The sequence below is a fragment of the Camelus dromedarius genome, chromosome 12 (assembly GCF_036321535.1).
Source record: "Camelus dromedarius isolate mCamDro1 chromosome 12, mCamDro1.pat, whole genome shotgun sequence".
Lineage (NCBI taxonomy): Eukaryota > Metazoa > Chordata > Mammalia > Artiodactyla > Camelidae > Camelus > Camelus dromedarius.
This window is the reverse complement of record NC_087447.1, coordinates 23,267,541-23,285,489: the sequence shown is the minus strand read 5'-3', so window position 1 is coordinate 23,285,489 and position 17,949 is coordinate 23,267,541. Positions and strand designations below refer to the sequence as shown.

The following is a 17,949-nucleotide window of genomic DNA, read 5'->3' as shown; positions in this document are numbered from 1 at the left end:
AACTAGAGAATAAGATGGCCAAGTTAGATTGTGCATGGTGGGCTGCTGGTCAGGCCCCCTCCTTGGGTGAAGGATTTGCTTCCAGCCACTAGCCTGGAAACTCATGCTTACAAGCCTAACTCAGGCCCCAGCACAGTTTTAAAATTCTATCCATCGTGGGTCTTTAGGATCTTTTGTGGAGAGTTAAATCCATCAGTGTCAAATTTTTGAATGCCAACGATCAAATGTCTTACTTCTCAAACTGGGCCTTCTGTTCCCCCTTAAGGTTTAAGATTGTATGAAGGGGAAGATGAAGTCTTAAGGTAGACTTGGCGCATCTGGACGTGTAAATTTCTTTAAACATGGGAAGGGGATGTTAAATTAGCTAGAAAATGACTTAAGACATTATCTGCATGAGACACAGATGTTATTATGTGATGACTTAAGACACGGCATTTATGAGACACACACAGATATTATATATGGTAGTAGAGTATAAAATTTGACACAACATTGTAAAATGACTATAGCTCAATAAAAAAATGTTACAAAAATCTGCATGAAGTTTTAAGGTTAAATAAACACATCAAAGAAATTACGAGATTACATCTGTAGCTTTTGGCTATACCACCCACCCACTATTGCGTGAGTAGTAGGAATCAGAGTGGGAATTCAGAAAGGAAATCTAGAGTTTAGGAGAAAGAGAGAGTATCAGGGCTGGTTAGCTGAAATGGAGTGTGTGATGTGCTAGCAAATTATGAACCAGTGGAGAGACACTCAAAACAAGGAGGAGAGAACTGCAGAGTGTTTACTCTTCCCTGCTGTATAAGTAAAGAACACAAATGGAGTTTGAGCAAAAGGAGGAGAGTCCACCTGAGGCTTAACAATACGTGATTGATACCCAGTCTCCATACCCACACCAGAATGTCCATTCTAATGACATGATAATGAGAAAAACCACGTGCAAATAAACAGGAAATAGACACAAAGCATCATGTGGTCTTGCTAGCTTATCTTAATCTCAGAGGACAGAGGAAGCCTTTGGGAAGGCTTTGTGTTTAGGTGAAGGGGTTGGTCACGTGGGAAGGGCTGGCTGGGGACTGTGGACTCTCCAGAGCCTCTGAGCACTGCCTGTTGCTCCCCGCACTGAACCTTCTGGAGTGAATGTGTGCAGTCGGTTACCTTGTTGTGTATGCTCGTTGTCTCACCTGTTTTACAAGTTGGTATCCCTTGCTGGAGACAACCTTCACTCAAAAAGTTAGAAGCTCACACTGTTTTATTGCCTGAAGTTGAAGCCATCTAGACAAGTTACTGCTGAGACTTTTCTCCCTGCCCTCATTTTTGCTCATAAGATTGGGCCCATCTTCAGAAAAGAGAGTGAGCAGTGCTCATTAACTTCTCTCTTCTTGGGGGAGGTTAGTTCCACTGAAAACTTGAGAAGTCCTGGCCGGGGGTGTTGCATACCAGATTAGCTGCAGTAAAGCAGTGAAGTTTGAAGTGATGTTTTCCTTTTCTCTTGTCCAGATTTACTCAGTATGGTTAGAGTGCTTTTATCAAATTTTGATACGTTTTAAAAAGATTGTTTATTGATCAATTTCATGTGCTCAGTACCGTGCTGGGCAGAGTGGAGTGAGAAGGAACCAGAGGCCATATTTCTTGTCTTGGGAGTTCACGTTGTTGAAGGAATGAGAGGAAAAATAAAGGGCCGAGGAAGAACGTTTATCCAAGGAAAAATAAATTCTAAATGTCTTGGTTTAGAGTTGGATGATGGGGGTGTTAAGTGAGCTACAGAGCCTAATAATTTTCTGCTCTCTGCGAAGGATCACATTAGAAAGGTCCTTGACTCCAGCTTAGCCTGAGACCTCCAAGCAGGTGTCAGGACCTTGGGATGGGATCCCCCACAAACCGGCTACGTCTGGTCACTACCAGAGCCAGCTCCGTCTTAGCAGATGGCTCCCAGAAGCTTACAACTTCAGCAGTATTTTTATAAAACACAGCCTGCGGTTTACAAATGAAAATAAGGCAGACCCTGAAAAGGCTTCATGATTTTTTATTACCCCTTCTCTCAGTGGTCAGGTCCATTACAAGCTTGGTGACTTTTGTATTAACACAGAGAACTGACCTAAATTAGTTCATTGTCAAAGTGTGCTTTCAGTAAAATGCCTCATTCTTTTTGGAAGGAGAAATTTAGGGGAAGATTGTTTATTCATTCGCTCATTTATTCAATGTATTGGATACCTTGAGTGCATTAGGCATCGAGGAAGGTGTCTTTCTACCTCTCACTGAGTGGTTGGCTAGACTGAGTAATTAACATTTCTCTTGGCCATTTTGGTGTGGTGGAGGCTAGGTCTCTGAGATGCAGCCCACCAGGAAGCCCACGTCAGAGTCTTTCTAACAAATCTTTAGCTTCGGGAAAACCTCACCAAGCCTGATTGTCCCAGCAGTGCAGTGCTCATTAAACAGAATGAAAGGCTGTCCAGGGAGGCCCTGCTTTCCGACATGGGAGCATGAATGTATGAATTGCACATTTGGGTCAGCATCCATCTTAGTCTGCTTGCCAGCTTTGATGTTCTTTATAAAAGTTAGGGTGAATTGGAGCGTGAAGGGGCGCCATTTGAACAAATGCTCTAATCATTTGCAAAACTCTTTCAGTGTTTTTGACATCACGCTTCATTCTATTACAACTTCATTCCTGGAAATTCCCAGGGCACTGCTGTTACCAGCAGTTGTATTTGAATTTGGGGGAGGTTATTCCATCCCTGCCATTAAGAAGTCATGTTCCAAAGACCTGTTTCTGGGTCTCTGCAGCATAACAGTACCAGAAACATCTCACAAGTCAGGCTAATTTCGGGTGGTATCCCCGAAATAGAGCAGGTCAATACTCTTCAAGACCTCCCAGGTTGGCTGTTTGCCCTGATCTTCAAGTGAGGGAATCTTTGGGAAAATTTTTTGAAAATTGTAAAAATGTAAAGAAATGTCCCCCATGACCTGTGAATTCTTCCAAAACAGGGACAAGAAACATTCATCTTTTGCTCCTTGTTTGTAATGTAATCTCTCATATGTGTTGAGTAAATGCTTGATATGAATAAAGGAACGGATGGATCTGAAACTTATTTTTTATGGCATTGCCATTCAGGGTTTATCTGAATGTTTCTTGACCTGTTTATAGTTGCAGACCATTTTGGGGGTTAACATCTCAGGTACGTTTACTGGAAGGATGGACTTTTGGGAAATTACATTGGTACTTTTTTTCTTTGTTGTTCATTCAGCGAATATTTGAGTGCCTCTCTGTCCCCATCACACATACATGTTCCAGCTAAGACAGATACAGTTACTACTAATCTTGGGGAGCTTACGTATTTCTATGGAGATGGGTGGGTAGCAGGAGGAAGGGGATGGGAGATGTGCTGTCACGTAAAATGAACAAGATAATTTCAGGTAAAGGTAAGCCCGAAGAAGAATAAATGAGAACAAGTATGTAATGGTGATGGGTGTTGGGGAGATGCGAGGGGCTCTTTTGGATTGGATGGTGAGGAATGGTCTTTCCAAGGAGGTGACTTTCTCTTTGAAGAATCTCTCTTCTGAAAAATCTTTTAATCAGCCCATGCAAGAATGGCTATTTCTAAAACCTGCTTTTCTCCAGTTGAATATATAAAGCTGCTGATTACTTTTACCGTGAGACAAAAGGATAAGCAGGTAAAGGACATCCCTTGTATCTGTGGGAAAAGATGCTCTTAGGAACTGGAAAGCGATCAAACCCTGTTTTGTTCAAATTGTGTTTTTGTCCAATGTCATGAGTACCCAGCGATTTATGCAGGACCTTTAAAATACTTATGATGACAGACTTCCTTGTGACAGCAATCTGCCTGCCCGCCTCCCTCTATCCATTCACCTATCCATCCATCCATCCATCCATCCATCTGTCCACCCATCCCTTTTTGTTCCTTCCTCTTTGCCAAGAAGCAACTCTAGAAGAAATCAGCCTAACAGATGTTTCCATTTTACATTAAAGCACACACACACACATACACACACACAGTATAACAGCCGTCATACACAAATGAATCCAACCTTTTTATAACTGCAAAGCCAGTTCAAAGCGCTCTGAGTTTGTAGTACTCAACACAAGGTCCAGTTACGGACTAGAGCATTTGGGCATGAATGGAATGATTGGTTAAAGCATCCTACAGGCTTCCTTTAGGACTCAAGGGAGGGCAGGCAGGGTGGAACCTTCAGGTCTGCTTTCAGAGGGCCTTAGACAGTGCTTCTCAAATCACTGCTCGTAACATTTGTGGGTAGTCAGGCAGGCCCAGCGTACAGTCAGAAATTTTTATTCCCAAAGAAGAGGGAAAGTAGAAGAGGACAAAAAACAAAGAAGCCAGAGGTGCCCATGGTGAGATATGCCAAAGCAGTGGTCCCCGGAAATGATGTGAACACCTAGACCAAAGGTGGACAACCTCAGAAACTACTTGGTGAGAAGCAGTCTACAGAGTAGGCACTTAAGGATTTTAGTTAAATAAATTATTTAATGCATTAATAAAAAGACTAAAGGTTGGTTTTTGAAAAATACTGCTACCCCTAAATTCTTTGTTGATTATTTTAATCTTCAGATTCTCATGCTGTTCATGTTGATAAGCATTTGATTACATTTGTTGGCCATGTTGTCCCATCATTTCTATATATTATTGGGATTACACATGATTTCCTCATTATAGTTCATACACTTCTTTATTTCAACATGACGTTTATAATAACAAATTTTTAAAAGATAACTCCTAACATACGCCTCATTAGAGAAGGACCATGTCTGTCTTATTATCATTCCGTCCCAGCCTTCCACAGCCCCTCGTGTGGAATATATACATTGGTTAATGAATGGATTTGTTGGCTTGGGAAGAGGAACAGATAAGCTTCCAAAAGTGTACAAAGTGAAATAAAAGTGGAAAAATGCATCACAAAATTCAGAGAATTTCTTAAGAGACTTAATCAAGTTTCAGAAACTTGTCATAATAGAAATGGACATTAATTATGCTCATATTTTTAGTGTTCTCATGCCTTTTTTTCTTGTCTACCTCTAGCTCCACCTGGAGAAGATTGTACGTCAGTCACAGAGCTGCCCAGTGCCTTTGAAGGACAAGTTACCATCAGTACGTACCTCTTCTAACCTTGAATAAGTTTCCCTGTTCTTGGGCAAAGGATCAGGTGCATTTCCTGTCTTTTATATTTGAACAGAATAGCACTCATTTCCCTACAACTAGGGACACTGACTATGATTTACCATCCCTTCCCCTTTTCCTTCAGTGACTTGAAACTGCTATCTGGTTTACCCCAATTCTTTGTTCCTCAAACTTTGGTCATTTGAAAGCTTGCACTTTTTTTTTTTTTTTTTTTTTTTGCATCTCTGTGGACATGGCACTGTCATTTACTTGGTATTTTTCATTTAATTGACCCATTCTTTTCTACTTAAAATACATTTTTAAAAAACTGCAAATGGAAAACCAACATCCTGATCATAAATAGAAGGTAACCTAATTTAAACATAGGAAAAATTCAATAATGTTCTTAAATTCTAGCTGCTAAAAGCTCTGAGTCTGAACTCTAGGCTTTCTCTCAGAGAAGGGGGATTAATAAGTTTTAGGGGTAAGGGGCATTCCACACAGAGTTTCTGTTTGATTTAACTGGATTATTGAGAAATGATAATAAAGTGTACAACCTTCCTGATACTTGTTTCAACATTATTTACACCATGTCAACCTAAAAATCATCTTGATTATCCCCAGAAGTAGGCATTTGGCACTTCAGCAAACAGAATATTTCAGCCAGAACTTTTGAATAGGTCACTCTATTAACCCTGATCTGATTGCCTCTGAGCCTCATTTTTTGAGAAGCATCACAGTGATGAGGAGACTGGATTTCTGCCTCCTAAGAGCCAGACCCCTCGGTGTGCATAGGGACAGTGGTGGTGGCGGCAGGGGGACTAGAATCTTTCTGGACCACAGAAATCCAGCCCCTCCTCCCCACCTCCACTATTACATAAGGGATTGCCCCTGACCCATACTTTGCAAAAGGAAGAGGAGGCTTGCAGTGTGAGATGTTCTGGCTACATCAGGCTGGTTTGAAATCCTAGTTTTTTACCATCTGGCTGATCTTAGAGGGATGACTTACTCTTTCCTAGCCTCAGTTTTCTCATCTGGCTAATGGAACAACAAATGAGGCTTGTCATGAAAATTAAGAAAGACAATGTGTCTGATGTCTGCCTGGCCCATGGCAGATGCTCAATAAGTGCCCCATTTTCTCGATCCCTATAGATCTTCATCAAAGTCCAGACCTGTTCAAGTTTGGTCCTGTTTCCTTATCAGATCTTCATCTGCAGAGATTATCAGGGTGATTGAGACTCTGGGACATTTTTAATACATGTTTTATTAACAGTTCCACTTGGGCAACCAAGATAAGTGGACAAAAATAATCTTTAGCCCTACCAGCGCAATGTAGCAGAAAATCATTTCAGCTAAATACACATTTGTGCATTGAGGGACCCACACTTGAAGGCAGCAGACACTTTAAGAGGGGAACAGTGAACGACTTCCTGCTTTTCTTCCTCCTGTCATTCTAGTCATTTCTTTGTTTAAACCAAAGATCTTGATCTTTATGTCCATCTGTGCTTCTTAATTTCAAGTTGAATTTCACAGAAGGTAGCAGAGGGTCTGCCAATATTTAAGCATGCTGATTTCTCAGCCGGCAGTAGGAGTTCACTTAAACTGACAAAACTGGCACCTTAGAAAGAAAATCTAATTCTTTGTGGCTTTGTAAATGTACAAGCATACATCGGAGACACTGTGGGTTTGGTTTCAGACCACCGCAATAAAGTGAATACTGTGATAAAGATTTTGTTTGTTTTCCCAGTGCACATAGAGCTTACTTTTACACTCTGCTGTAGTCCAAGTGTTCAACAGTAGTGTGTTTTAAAAATATACATGCCTTAATTAAAAATACTTTATTGCTAAAAAATGCTAACCATCATCTGACAGCACAAGAGTTGCCACAAATCTTCAATTCATGAAAAACACAGTATCTGCAAAGCCCAATAAAACGAAGCACAGATAAACCAGTAACGCCTGGTTGATCCCTGCAAAGACTGCTGGCCTCTTTGTCTCCTAGTTTAAATCCTTTTTCAAATAGGTGGAATTAATAGCAACAAATATCACATGGACTTAAGAAGGGAGGGTGGGAACCAGGAGGAAGAATGATCACTTATTGAGCACTAACTGTATTTTGGATACAATGTTAAGCACTTTCCATACAACGTCTCCTGTAGTGCTCACGACAGAAGGTGGTGTTATCCCATTTTACACGTGATGAAACTGAAGCTCGGTTACCTGCCTTGCCTAGAGCCACACAAAGCTGGGATTCAAACATGGGGACTCCCAAGCACACCTGCTTCCTTCTCCCCATTTCCAGGGTGTGAGGGTGAGTAGGGGAGGGTTCATTTCCTTAGTGCATCGGCCACTCTGTGTTGTTTTGCTCAATAAAAAAGGAAAGTGACTTTGAAGTCACTGTCTCATATGGTAACCACAGTCTTTCCTATAGTCAGGACACGTCAGCAGGCAGGTTCTGAAAGTGCCTTCTCTGTCTCCCAGCCATCGTTAACCGTGACGGCACCCGCTACAGCCAGAAAGGGGAATACAGAAGGAACCCCGAGGACATCAACCCCAGCAACACGCTCGACGATGACGTGAGCAGTGGCTCCAGCGAAAGAAGCACTTCCGGGGGTTACAGTATCTTCCACACTCACCTTCCAACTGCACACCCGACCCAAGACCAAGGCAGTCCCCCGGTCTCTAGCAACCCGGAGAACACCGCTGCTACCAGTAAGGAGAATGAATCACTGTGCTTTCCAATAGCAATGAGTTTGCAAAAAACATCTCTGATCTTCCCCGAGTGCTAGGCACTCGTGTGTTGATTGTGATAGAAGGTGGTGACCTCATTTGGGGAGGGGGGCGGGCTACTGTGGGTGTCAGTGCGCTGTATGCGTTGACTCCTACTGCCTACAATTTTTTTTTTCATCTACGAGAAATACCTTATTGGAAGTTTTTTAGAAGAACATCCTTTGTTGATGAGATGTGACGGTTCAAGCCTGGTGCGGAAGCTATTCGCATTTTCGCGTGTTTCCTTCTTGTTTTTACCCACCTATGGATAAGATTGTTTTTGTAAATTGGGATGGTAGTGTACGCATACCATCCATCTGCTACTTTCTTCAGCTTCATTTTATATTTTGATGTTCTAACCTGATTTATATTCATGTTCTTAATTGTGTCCTTAATTATTATTAGTCATAGTCACCATCCATGATTGACTAAAAATTCTTTTGTTTTTGGTCTGAGAAAGTGTATCTGAAGGAGTTACCTGATCAAATTAAACCTTTTTAAGAGTTTTATATCCCAGCCGATAGGGGAAGGCTCTTAATACTTGCTTGGTTACGTGGCTAATTCATGACTTTGGGGCCGCTGGAGCAGAGATATGTAAACATTGCACTGGATTTCTTGGGGTTTGGCCCCTGGTGCTTCACTTTCATTGGAAAGTGTTGACATCTTCCTCTTGTCTCCGTTTTTGCTTCCCTCTTTGCTTTTTCCCTATGGTTTGTTTTAGAACAGGTTTCCAGATTGGCTGCGTTCCTCCTGTGGAGGATTATTCGAACTCAAACAGGACATCTGCCTCCTGGGCAATTTTCCTAGTATGGTGTGGATTTTCTCTTTTCCTGGCTACAACTCTTGAGGGGTGGAACGAACTCTGAGCTCCAAAGAGTGTGGCAGAAATGTCCTGGTTTTGCAAATGCTCAAGACGGGGCCCTTTTCTCTTCCTCATCGCCCAGAAGCCAGGGCAGTCTCCAGAACACTGTGATGTAATGTAAGGTTACTTTCTCAGTGGTGTTCTAAATTTCTGTTAGCATCTTACTGAGGGGGTGGTACAGATAGGATTGGGTTCTGGTCATCCCCGGCAGATTCTGTGAAACATTTCAAAAGCAGATGTTTTCAAATTGCCCATGATTTCCCAGACTATTGGCTCTCTGGAGAGGGTGTCACTGTGTTGTCTATAATCACACAGACGATCCTTCTTGAGAGAAGCCTTCCCTGCCGCTTCCTGAGTTCCCCGCCTTTGTAAAGTAGCCACGTTGAAGGTGGTTATCACCAGGGCATGCAGTTTTGTCAGATGTTGGCCAACACAACTGTTAGTGCTCTCAGCGGGAAGCAGATCGGGTCTATCCTCAAGTCCCATTTCCCACCAAAGAAGAAAATCGGGCCAAAATATATCTCATGGGAGCCAGAAGAAATTAGCAGTCAAGCTGCTAATAGCCTGTGTAGAAGAGTATTTCACATGTGCTTTAGAAAAGGCAATGAGGACATTTTATAAACATTCCTAGCACATCTTTTAAGGACTGCACCTTTCCTGCCTAAATTAGTCAGCAAACATATTTTGGAGACCTACTATGTACCAAGCTATTCTCGTGCTTGGGATCCAACGGTAAACACTATTAGGAAGTAATATTGATGAGAAGGAAGGCCTAGCAAGCTCTAGCCATTCATTCTGCTAGTATTTGAGGTCTCCTTTGTGCCAGGCATTGCTGTAGTTACTGGGGACTCAGAGCTGGACGTGTCTTCATGGAGCCTGTGTACCATTCAGAAATCAAGGGAATGATTTAGTTAAGTGTGTTTTCTTAACTAAAGCAGTTCAGGATTTGAGTTGAGAAAAGAATTATGCTTTCCTCTTTCCAGAGCACTTAGCTAAGTTTCTTTTAGTGGTTTAGAAAGAGACTCATGATGTCCAGCAGAGTGAGAACAGGGCCAACCTGAGAGTCAGGGATGTGCTGTAGGGGCCAGGAAGGCCAGTGGTGGCTCCAAATAAGTCAACTCATGCAAAGAAAACTGTCAAAGAAAACGATCGGGTAGAAACTTGACTGCAGCATACGGTGTACTCAAAACAGTTAGTGCTAGTAAGTTCCTGAATAGACCGTATTTACCAAATCCAGTAAGGAGAGTCCTCAAGCCTCGTGACTGTTGGACTGAGAGGTGGGACTCAGTGAGAGGGAGTGATTGCAAATCCTTCTTGATGCAGGCAGGGGGGCAGAGGTCAAGGAGGGCTGGCTCAGTACAGAGAAGTGCATCTTGGGCTTGTGCAGCTCATTCCATCCTTAAGCGTCCTTAGTGGGTGGCAGTAGGGAGAGCCAGTAAGAACCACCATCTGGGTAGGTTTTGACTTCCAGCAGGCTTTTTATTATAAATGTTTTTGGAAAAGTCTTCCTAGAGTTCTGTCGTCAGCCTCTTCTCTGTTGTTGATCTGGAATCCTTTGGAATCCAGTAACTTAAACGAATTCAAGAAGCAGACTCCTATTTGGAAAGCTCTATTTCCTTGTCTTCTGGGTTATATATTTTTTAAATATATATTTAAAATATATATTGTATACATTTATTATAATAATTATGTAATATATATTTTATATAATATATTTGTGTATATATGTGTGTGTATATATATATTTTTTGGTCTGGCATGGTCCACTTGGGTGGAGAAAATTGAAAACTGTGCTGCTTAGGCAGTAGCTTTAATTTTTTTTTCTTTTTCCCCAAATCTCATACAAATCTCATACAACTCACTCTTGTATGTTTCCTTCCTGTTGGTCTCTACCTGATGTACTATAGGGTGAGGAAGGCCACAGTTCTGCATCTTTCATAACGTTTCTGAGGGAAGAATGAGCTCTCTGCAGATTTTCCAGGGGGTTGCCCAGGTTTAACTGGGGGCGTGATTGGTGAAATTGGCTCCTGTCTGTCTAGTTCATCCTGTGTAAATGTGTCCTTTGTAGCACAGAACATATTGTGTGGGCAGTTAACACTGGATGTGTTTAGAATCAAAGCTTTTAACCTGGAGTTCATGGACTTCCAGTTGACTCGATTGGCCATGAGGCATTCAAAGGTCACCTGAAATAATATGCAAAACTTTGAAACTGCATATGTGTAGGATCTGTTTTTTGAGGAGAGAAGCCATAACTTAGATCAGATTTTCAAAGCGGCGTATGATTTTAAATGGCTTTTAAAAATCTCAACTGGTTTAGATGTTTATCCTGATGATCTTTGCCATTCTGCTGCTACAGGGAAACATTCTGGACTCAAGTCCAACTTGAGAGTCAAGTGGGAGATTTCAGATTGCAAAATAGCACTGGTTATCTTTTCTCTAATTTGAATAGAGTCCAGAATTTTTCAAGCTTGGGCAGTTTTGTTTCCTTTCTGGAAACACACTCTGAATTAGAATTAAAAGTGACGGGAAGTGATGGATGAATACTTGAGGAAGCGTTATCTGATTTCAACACTTTGAACACACACCCTTTGCAAAGTTCCCGCTCGAGAATGAAGCTTAACTTGAGATTAACGAGTGTGGGTGGAACTTTGAAATGCTAGTTGTCATCACAGGCTACCTAAGTAAAATGCTAGACAGACCCAAAAGATACAAGCAAGCACTTCTAAAGATACTCCGAAAATAAATGAATGAAAAGCAACTTTATGAGATGCTAATTTCAGCTCATGCCTGGGTCACCCTATCAAGTAGATAGAAAATCTCTTTTCCATAATTGGTTCTTAAGTTGCTATTTGATTTTGCTCTGAGCCTGTATCCAAGAGGCTCAGTTGGAAGAATGAGTAGTACTGAACTGATACCCATACAGAATTCGCATTTCTGATGTCCTAAGATTCTAAGAGGCTTTCGGAGACTGCAGAGATAAAACCAGGCCTCCATCTTTCTTGTCCGATCTTCATTCTATGATATATATGTACATTATACATAGATGGAGCTGAGATAAAGGTTTTATAGAAAGACCTCACTAAATGATATTTTTATAATTGATCCAGTTACTTCAACTGTGCACTCAAACAGTCATGCAGCCGCTCAGGAGCAAAATAATTGGATATGGTCCCGGTATGGTAACTCACGGCTTAAGACTCAGGATCAGACAACAGCAACGACAGGTAAACTGTTACATCTTTTGCTCATCGTGTTGCCCTGAATGCCAAGGCCTTCAGTGTTAAGGAAGAGGACATCCGTTCTCATGCCAAAGCTTCCTGCTGATGCTCTGTCATCATCCTTAGTGAGAACAGGGTGTGGGACCATCCAATTTATGAGAGGCCCACGGGTCTGAGGATATAACTGGATTCTCCTAAATGTCCTCCTTGTTTTCCATTTGGCAACATGCACATAGAATCAGAATTACTTTTCCCTCAGAGGCTTCAGTTAGGAGATTTGTTCAGAACACGTCTTCTTGAAAGAAGTCTATTAGAAAATGCCTACTCCTATTTTCTGCTGATCTAATTAGCACAGCCAATCATAATGCCAGAGGGAAATACTGATTTACAGATGGAAAGTGTCAGCCCTGGATTCTTGTTTGGATGTCTAAAACCTCAACTGTGAAATACAGGAATTGACTTGTTGCTTTATGTCAGCATCTGAGCCTCTAACAAGCTCCCTAGATGCCTGACTATTAATTCTAAATCATTATAAAGTGTTTTGACTTGAGAGCTTTTGATGGGAAAAGATTCAAAGTCTATAGCCATTGGAGATTATAAGCATATGTTCATTTGTTAACTTTCATTGATGGAGGATATGGCTATATTTCAGAATAATTAGGCATTCTTTTTTCAGAAGAAGAGTTATAAAAATAGTCCTTTACAGAGAGGAGGGTATAGCTTAAGTGGTAGAGTGCATGCTTAGTATGCAGGAGATCCTGGGTTTAATCCTCAGTACCGCCTCTAAAAATAAACAAACCTACTTACCTCCCACCACCACCAAAATAAAATAATTAAGTAATACAATAATAAATAAATAAAATATATTTTTAAATGATCCTCTACATTTGCTTAGCTTATAAGACATTGAATAAACTGTATTTTTTATTTGGACAAATACTTCTGTAAGGAAAATAGTGCTGATGTGATGTTATGATTACATATCATAGTGATTAAGATGATGCTGAAAAGAGGGAGAGAGATTGCCTGCAGAATAAAGAAATGCTATTTTAAAAAGTTTACAATGCATATCTTCATAGGACAAACACTGTGAAGGAGAAAGTCTTCTTGTCAGTACTTCATCTTGGGCTATTTCTGGGCTTTCTTGATAGCTGGAAAAAGAAATCTAACTTACTTTACTTTTGTATTTGGGTGTAATAATGGCTCCAGCTTCTCTCCTTGAACTTTTTCTCAGTTTGTTATCTACTATTCTCTACTCTTCCTCTGATGGACATCCTGGTTGCAGAAATGGCAGTGTTTGGAAGCTTTCCAACCAAGACTCTTGCTTCTTGTCTTGTTCATGCGATCATGGGCTCAATTCTTCTCTGTCTTGCCTGATTGATTATTCTGTTTTCAAAGACTGGGACTCAGAATATTCTGTTCTGCTTTGCAAAATCTAGTGCTGATGTAAAAGTGACCATGGGCAAGGCTGCTAGAGGATTTGGATGCTAAATGGAGAAAAGTGGAACAGCATCTTTTTCAGTCTTCCATTTCCCGTGTCCTTCTTCCACGTGTTTCGGGTTGCTGGGGCTTTGTGTCTGGGACTGCTGGCAGAAATATCATACCCTAAATTATTGGAGATGATATTGGTTGGCCAAGATGGAGTATGTAGAAGACAAAAGGCTAGGACTCTGAAGAGCTGGGTTTTGGAATCATGGATGCTCAGATTTGGAGAGGATCTTAAATGGTCTAGTTCAATCAGCATTTCTGATCTTTTGTTAATGTCTTACACATAATATTTTCCTGCTAAGTGATCTTTCCGATGGTAGGGAATGTAATACTTTATGCAAAAGCTCACTATTGGATGGTTCAGATGATTGATTACCTTTTTAAATCCAACATCTGGAAGAATATTCATCCCCTTGAAATTCTCACCAGCGGTCCTTGTTTGGCATTTGGGGAGCACAGATAAAAATGTAATCCCTGATTTACGTCAGAGCCTTTCAAAATTCAAAGACAGTTCTCATGTTTTCCTCAAGACCTCTGTCTTGTTTAACCTTTTTAACAAGTCAAAGTCTGTCCATATGAGGAGCACGAACCAGATATTTAAGGTCTTTCCATCTCTGACATTCTGTGAATCCCAGCTTGGGCCTCTGAAAGAAATGGAACATCTGTGCCTCTTCCTTTTCTTTCGCCGTCGATATCAAGTAGAGATGACACTTGAGCAGTAAAAGAGTGAAAGCATATACAGTGCTGTTTCTTAGGAACTGATAATTAACCTTTCCACACTCAATTCAATTATGATCACAACAGCTCTGATGATCACTAGTGGTACAACTTCCAAAACAGCAACCGAGAGGCAAGAAGCCCAGGACTGGTTTTCATGGTGGTTTCAGCCATCAGATTCCAAGAGTCATCTTGACACAACAACAGTAACGGCTGGTAATGAGTTATTATTATCATCTCATTTCGTATGTTTTCTTGACAGTCTTCAGTAATTCTTGTTGACCTCGGGGATGTTGTCAAAGTCTAAAGTCCATTCTGGTTTCATAAATGTTTTTGATGACTTTAGAAGGATCATGCGCATTATGATTTATGTTTGATTTTGTAACACTCATAAGCACATTTCTTCTATGTGTCTTGGGAGGAGGCTAATAAGGGGGCTGCTAAAAAGGCGCTAGGTCTTTCTCAAAGACAGAACAAAATTTCGATTCTGAAAGATATTCTAAAACGATTGAAGTCATGAAACGTTCTTGACTTTTTATGAGAAAATAAAGTAGCATAGCTAGAGCTAACAAAACACAGAAAACCTCCAACAGTGAGACTGTTCTTGGGATAGATACTCATAGTATGAAAATGCAAGTGGTCATTCCAAAAGATAGCATGAGTCTCATTCGAAATGTAGAAAACCCCTTTTTCTTAAAGGTAAAGGGAGATTGACCACTGAGTAACCACTGAGAAGAGGTGGAGGCTTTCCACTTCCTTGCCTATGACTGACTGCATCCAAAAGGGGAAAAGTGAACATTTCCCCCAATACTGGCTACAGTCCACTTTAGTCAACCCTTTTGGTTAACTAATAAATGCCAGGCATGGTTTTTTGTTTTTTTGTTTTTTAACATTTTTTATTGATTTATAATCATTTTACAATGTTGTGTCAAATTCCAGTGTTCAGCACAATTTTTCAGTCATTCATGGACATATACACACTCATTGTCACATTTTTTTCTCTGTGAGTTATCATAACATTTTGTGTATATTTCCCTGTGCTATACAGTGTAGTCTTGTTTATGTATTCTACAATTTTGAAATCCCAGTCTATCCCTTCCCACCCTCCACCTCCCTGGTAACCACAACCAGGCATGGTTTTTCTGTTGATTGACTAACTTTTTTTTTCCCGCTATATGCGGAAGTGTTACAGGAAACTGCAGTGTAGCTTTCGTTTGCATTCAGAGCTACAGAGACTGGGTGCTGGAGAAGACCAAAAAGTGAATTGGCCCATTGTGAATACAACTAACGGGTTTTAGAAATGATTGGCATGGGTTTAGATTCCAAGATTTTTCTAAAGGTGGCTTGACAAAACCAATAGGCATGTGTGAAATCTTTTCGTTCTATTCTTGACATTCTAGCTTTAATGGCATAGGCTTCACAAGTTAATAATAAATGCATCTGAAAGCATGGGGGAGTGTTTATTGGCTTTTTTTTTTCTTTTACCTCTTTGGTGGGGTTTTGTCCACATTTATTCTTTTAACTTCCTTAATGAGAGTGTTCAATTGGAAAGATCCTCGCTAATTGTTTTAGGATCTCTATATTAGCTTCAGAGACCAGACTATGAGCATTTGGGTTGTACAAGTCAAATGTCTCACTTTTTTTCTTATAATCTTGGGAATTCCGTTATACATTCTGAGCCTGATTTTCTTCCTTTGTCAAATGGGTTGCTTGGCATCCAGCTCAGCCACTAACGCAAGTCACCACAACAGGTACGGATTCAAATATCATCTCAGCAGGCTGGGAGCCAACTGAAGAAAATGAAGATGAAAGAGACAAACAGCCCAGTTATTCTGGATCAGGCATTGATGATGATGAAGATTTTCTCTCCAGCACCAGTAAGAATAATCCATTCCAGTAGAACCATTCCTGCCAGATGTATCGATTAATCCGATTGATGCCCAGTAGTGATTTCCAATCTTGGGAAACAGTTAATATGAAAAATGAACATAAGCCTATACATTAGTTATACTTTGATGAGACTGTAGAGGAAGAAACTGCTCTTTGTTTGTGTTTTTTTTTTAATGGAAGCCAAAACGTATTTGGAGGAGAAGTGGGAAAAATGTCTTTTATGCAATTCCTAATACCTCATGTTCTTCCTGTTTGGTTTAAGTGTTAAAGCTGAGCTACAACAAAACAGGGCCAATTCTTAAAGACAAATAGTGAAACCACTGCCTAATGGTACCCAAATTGGTGGCAATTATAAAACTTTTTGAGAGCAGGGACTGAAATTGAGCTGAAATATCCCCTTAAAAATTCAAAGATTCATCTAATATTCTACCAGATGACTGAGTTTCCTGTTCATGCCTGTAATGATCTAAGATATTACTGAACAGAGATGAGAATCTTGAGCCTGATTTTATTACAGCTCTCCTTTTTTTTTTTTTTTTTTCAGAGAAGGTGTACCTTTGGGGTGCTATGTGAGCTCTCTCAGGTCATTGAAATTCTGTCCATTCTATTGAAACTTGAGAGTTTCATTCCCAAGAGGTCAGCACCCCAGGAGGGAGGGCTCCAAAGGAAGAGCTTAAGCCCAAGTGCATCTGAATGGAGGACATCGATAACAATAAATACTGGAGATGAACTAAATGCTTTATATCTAAGCTTTTAGGGAGTATATCCTTCAGCTGGACATCTCCGCAGAGCTTAGTCTAGGGAACAAGGAAACTATCTTTAGTAACTTCAGAAAGAAAACCAAATAACCCCAAACACTGGAGATTTATACTGTCTCCTGAGTTCGGAATGTGGCCGCATCTTCTAGGTGGGGCCATCGTAAAGATGTGGTCTTGATATCTGAGAAACTAAACTCTTGGGTGGTAAGCCAAACAGATCAAGCTGAAAATAAAACATATGCTTATACACCAGGGGAAAACTTCCCTTGATATTTTCTCATCTCTGTGGCATATTTTCCAATTTTAGCTCACTTTTCTTCTTGGCACCTGTGCACGTAATTCAGCAGGATGCCCGACTTTTTTCTGTTGGGGTGTGATAACTGCCACTTTCTCATGCTTACTGAGAATGTGGTTAATGGCTCTAAACCTGACTTCATTAATTTGTGAAATAGAGCTGAAAGTATTATAGTTCTGAAAAGAGTTTTGTATTATCTGGGCATCAAAATAAAAGTTGGAAAGAATTAGGATGGATTTACAAATAACCCTTCACAAAAGACAAAGATTCTGATTTCGTCGTGGTTTTGCCAGGTGCATCTCTTACTCCAGCTCTACTGTTTTGGGTGACAGCATCAGGGCCCTGGTGGATGGACGCCACTTTTTAGTTTCCGGGAGCTTCTGCGGATGGTGGTTGGTTACTTAACGGTGTTTTTCTACTGAATGTATGCGTCTCTGTTTTCTTTCATTGGCTATGAATGGCTTGCTTGTGAAATGCTTTGTTTTTGGTGAGAATACTGTAAGCGTTTGATAAATATTCAGAAATGTATAGCTGAGTCATATGGCTGTTCTAGGTAGCTATTCTTTCTTGGACTCATCTCTAGGAAAGCTCTGGCTGCTCATGGTGTTTCTTTCCCCACCAAAACTGCTAATGAAGTGAAGTGGTCATCGTGGTATAACTTCCAGGTGTCTACGCTTCAGCCAGTGGATCTCCGTGTTGCTCACTTGCCAGTGATATGAATTCCCTGGGCTTTCAAGTGCAGAGGGTACTTGCAGACTGCATGGATGGGCAAAGCTCTGATGCCTTTGGTTATCCTCGGTGGAGGGCTGGTGTTTTC

The 17,949-nt window shown here is 40.7% G+C and overlaps 1 protein-coding gene across 13 annotated transcripts in view; it reads left to right on the top strand.

The window, feature by feature from the left end:
* CD44 (CD44 molecule (IN blood group)) overlaps positions 1–17,949 on the top strand; it is an 82,753-nt gene that overhangs the window by 38,736 nt on the left and 26,068 nt on the right. For 6 of the 13 annotated variants that reach the window (XM_031459797.2, XM_031459799.2, XM_064492450.1 and 3 more), the window contains exons 4-8: positions 5,058–5,126; positions 7,617–7,847; positions 11,874–11,990; positions 14,277–14,405; positions 15,911–16,066. In XM_031459797.2, the coding sequence (XP_031315657.2) occupies positions 5,058–5,126; positions 7,617–7,847; positions 11,874–11,990; positions 14,277–14,405; positions 15,911–16,066 (702 nt within the window). The remainder of the gene's footprint in view (positions 1–5,057; positions 5,127–7,616; positions 7,848–11,873; positions 11,991–14,276; positions 14,406–15,910; positions 16,067–17,949) is intronic. The other 7 variants (XM_031459798.2, XM_064492454.1, XM_064492456.1 and 4 more) reach the window with 3 other exon arrangements.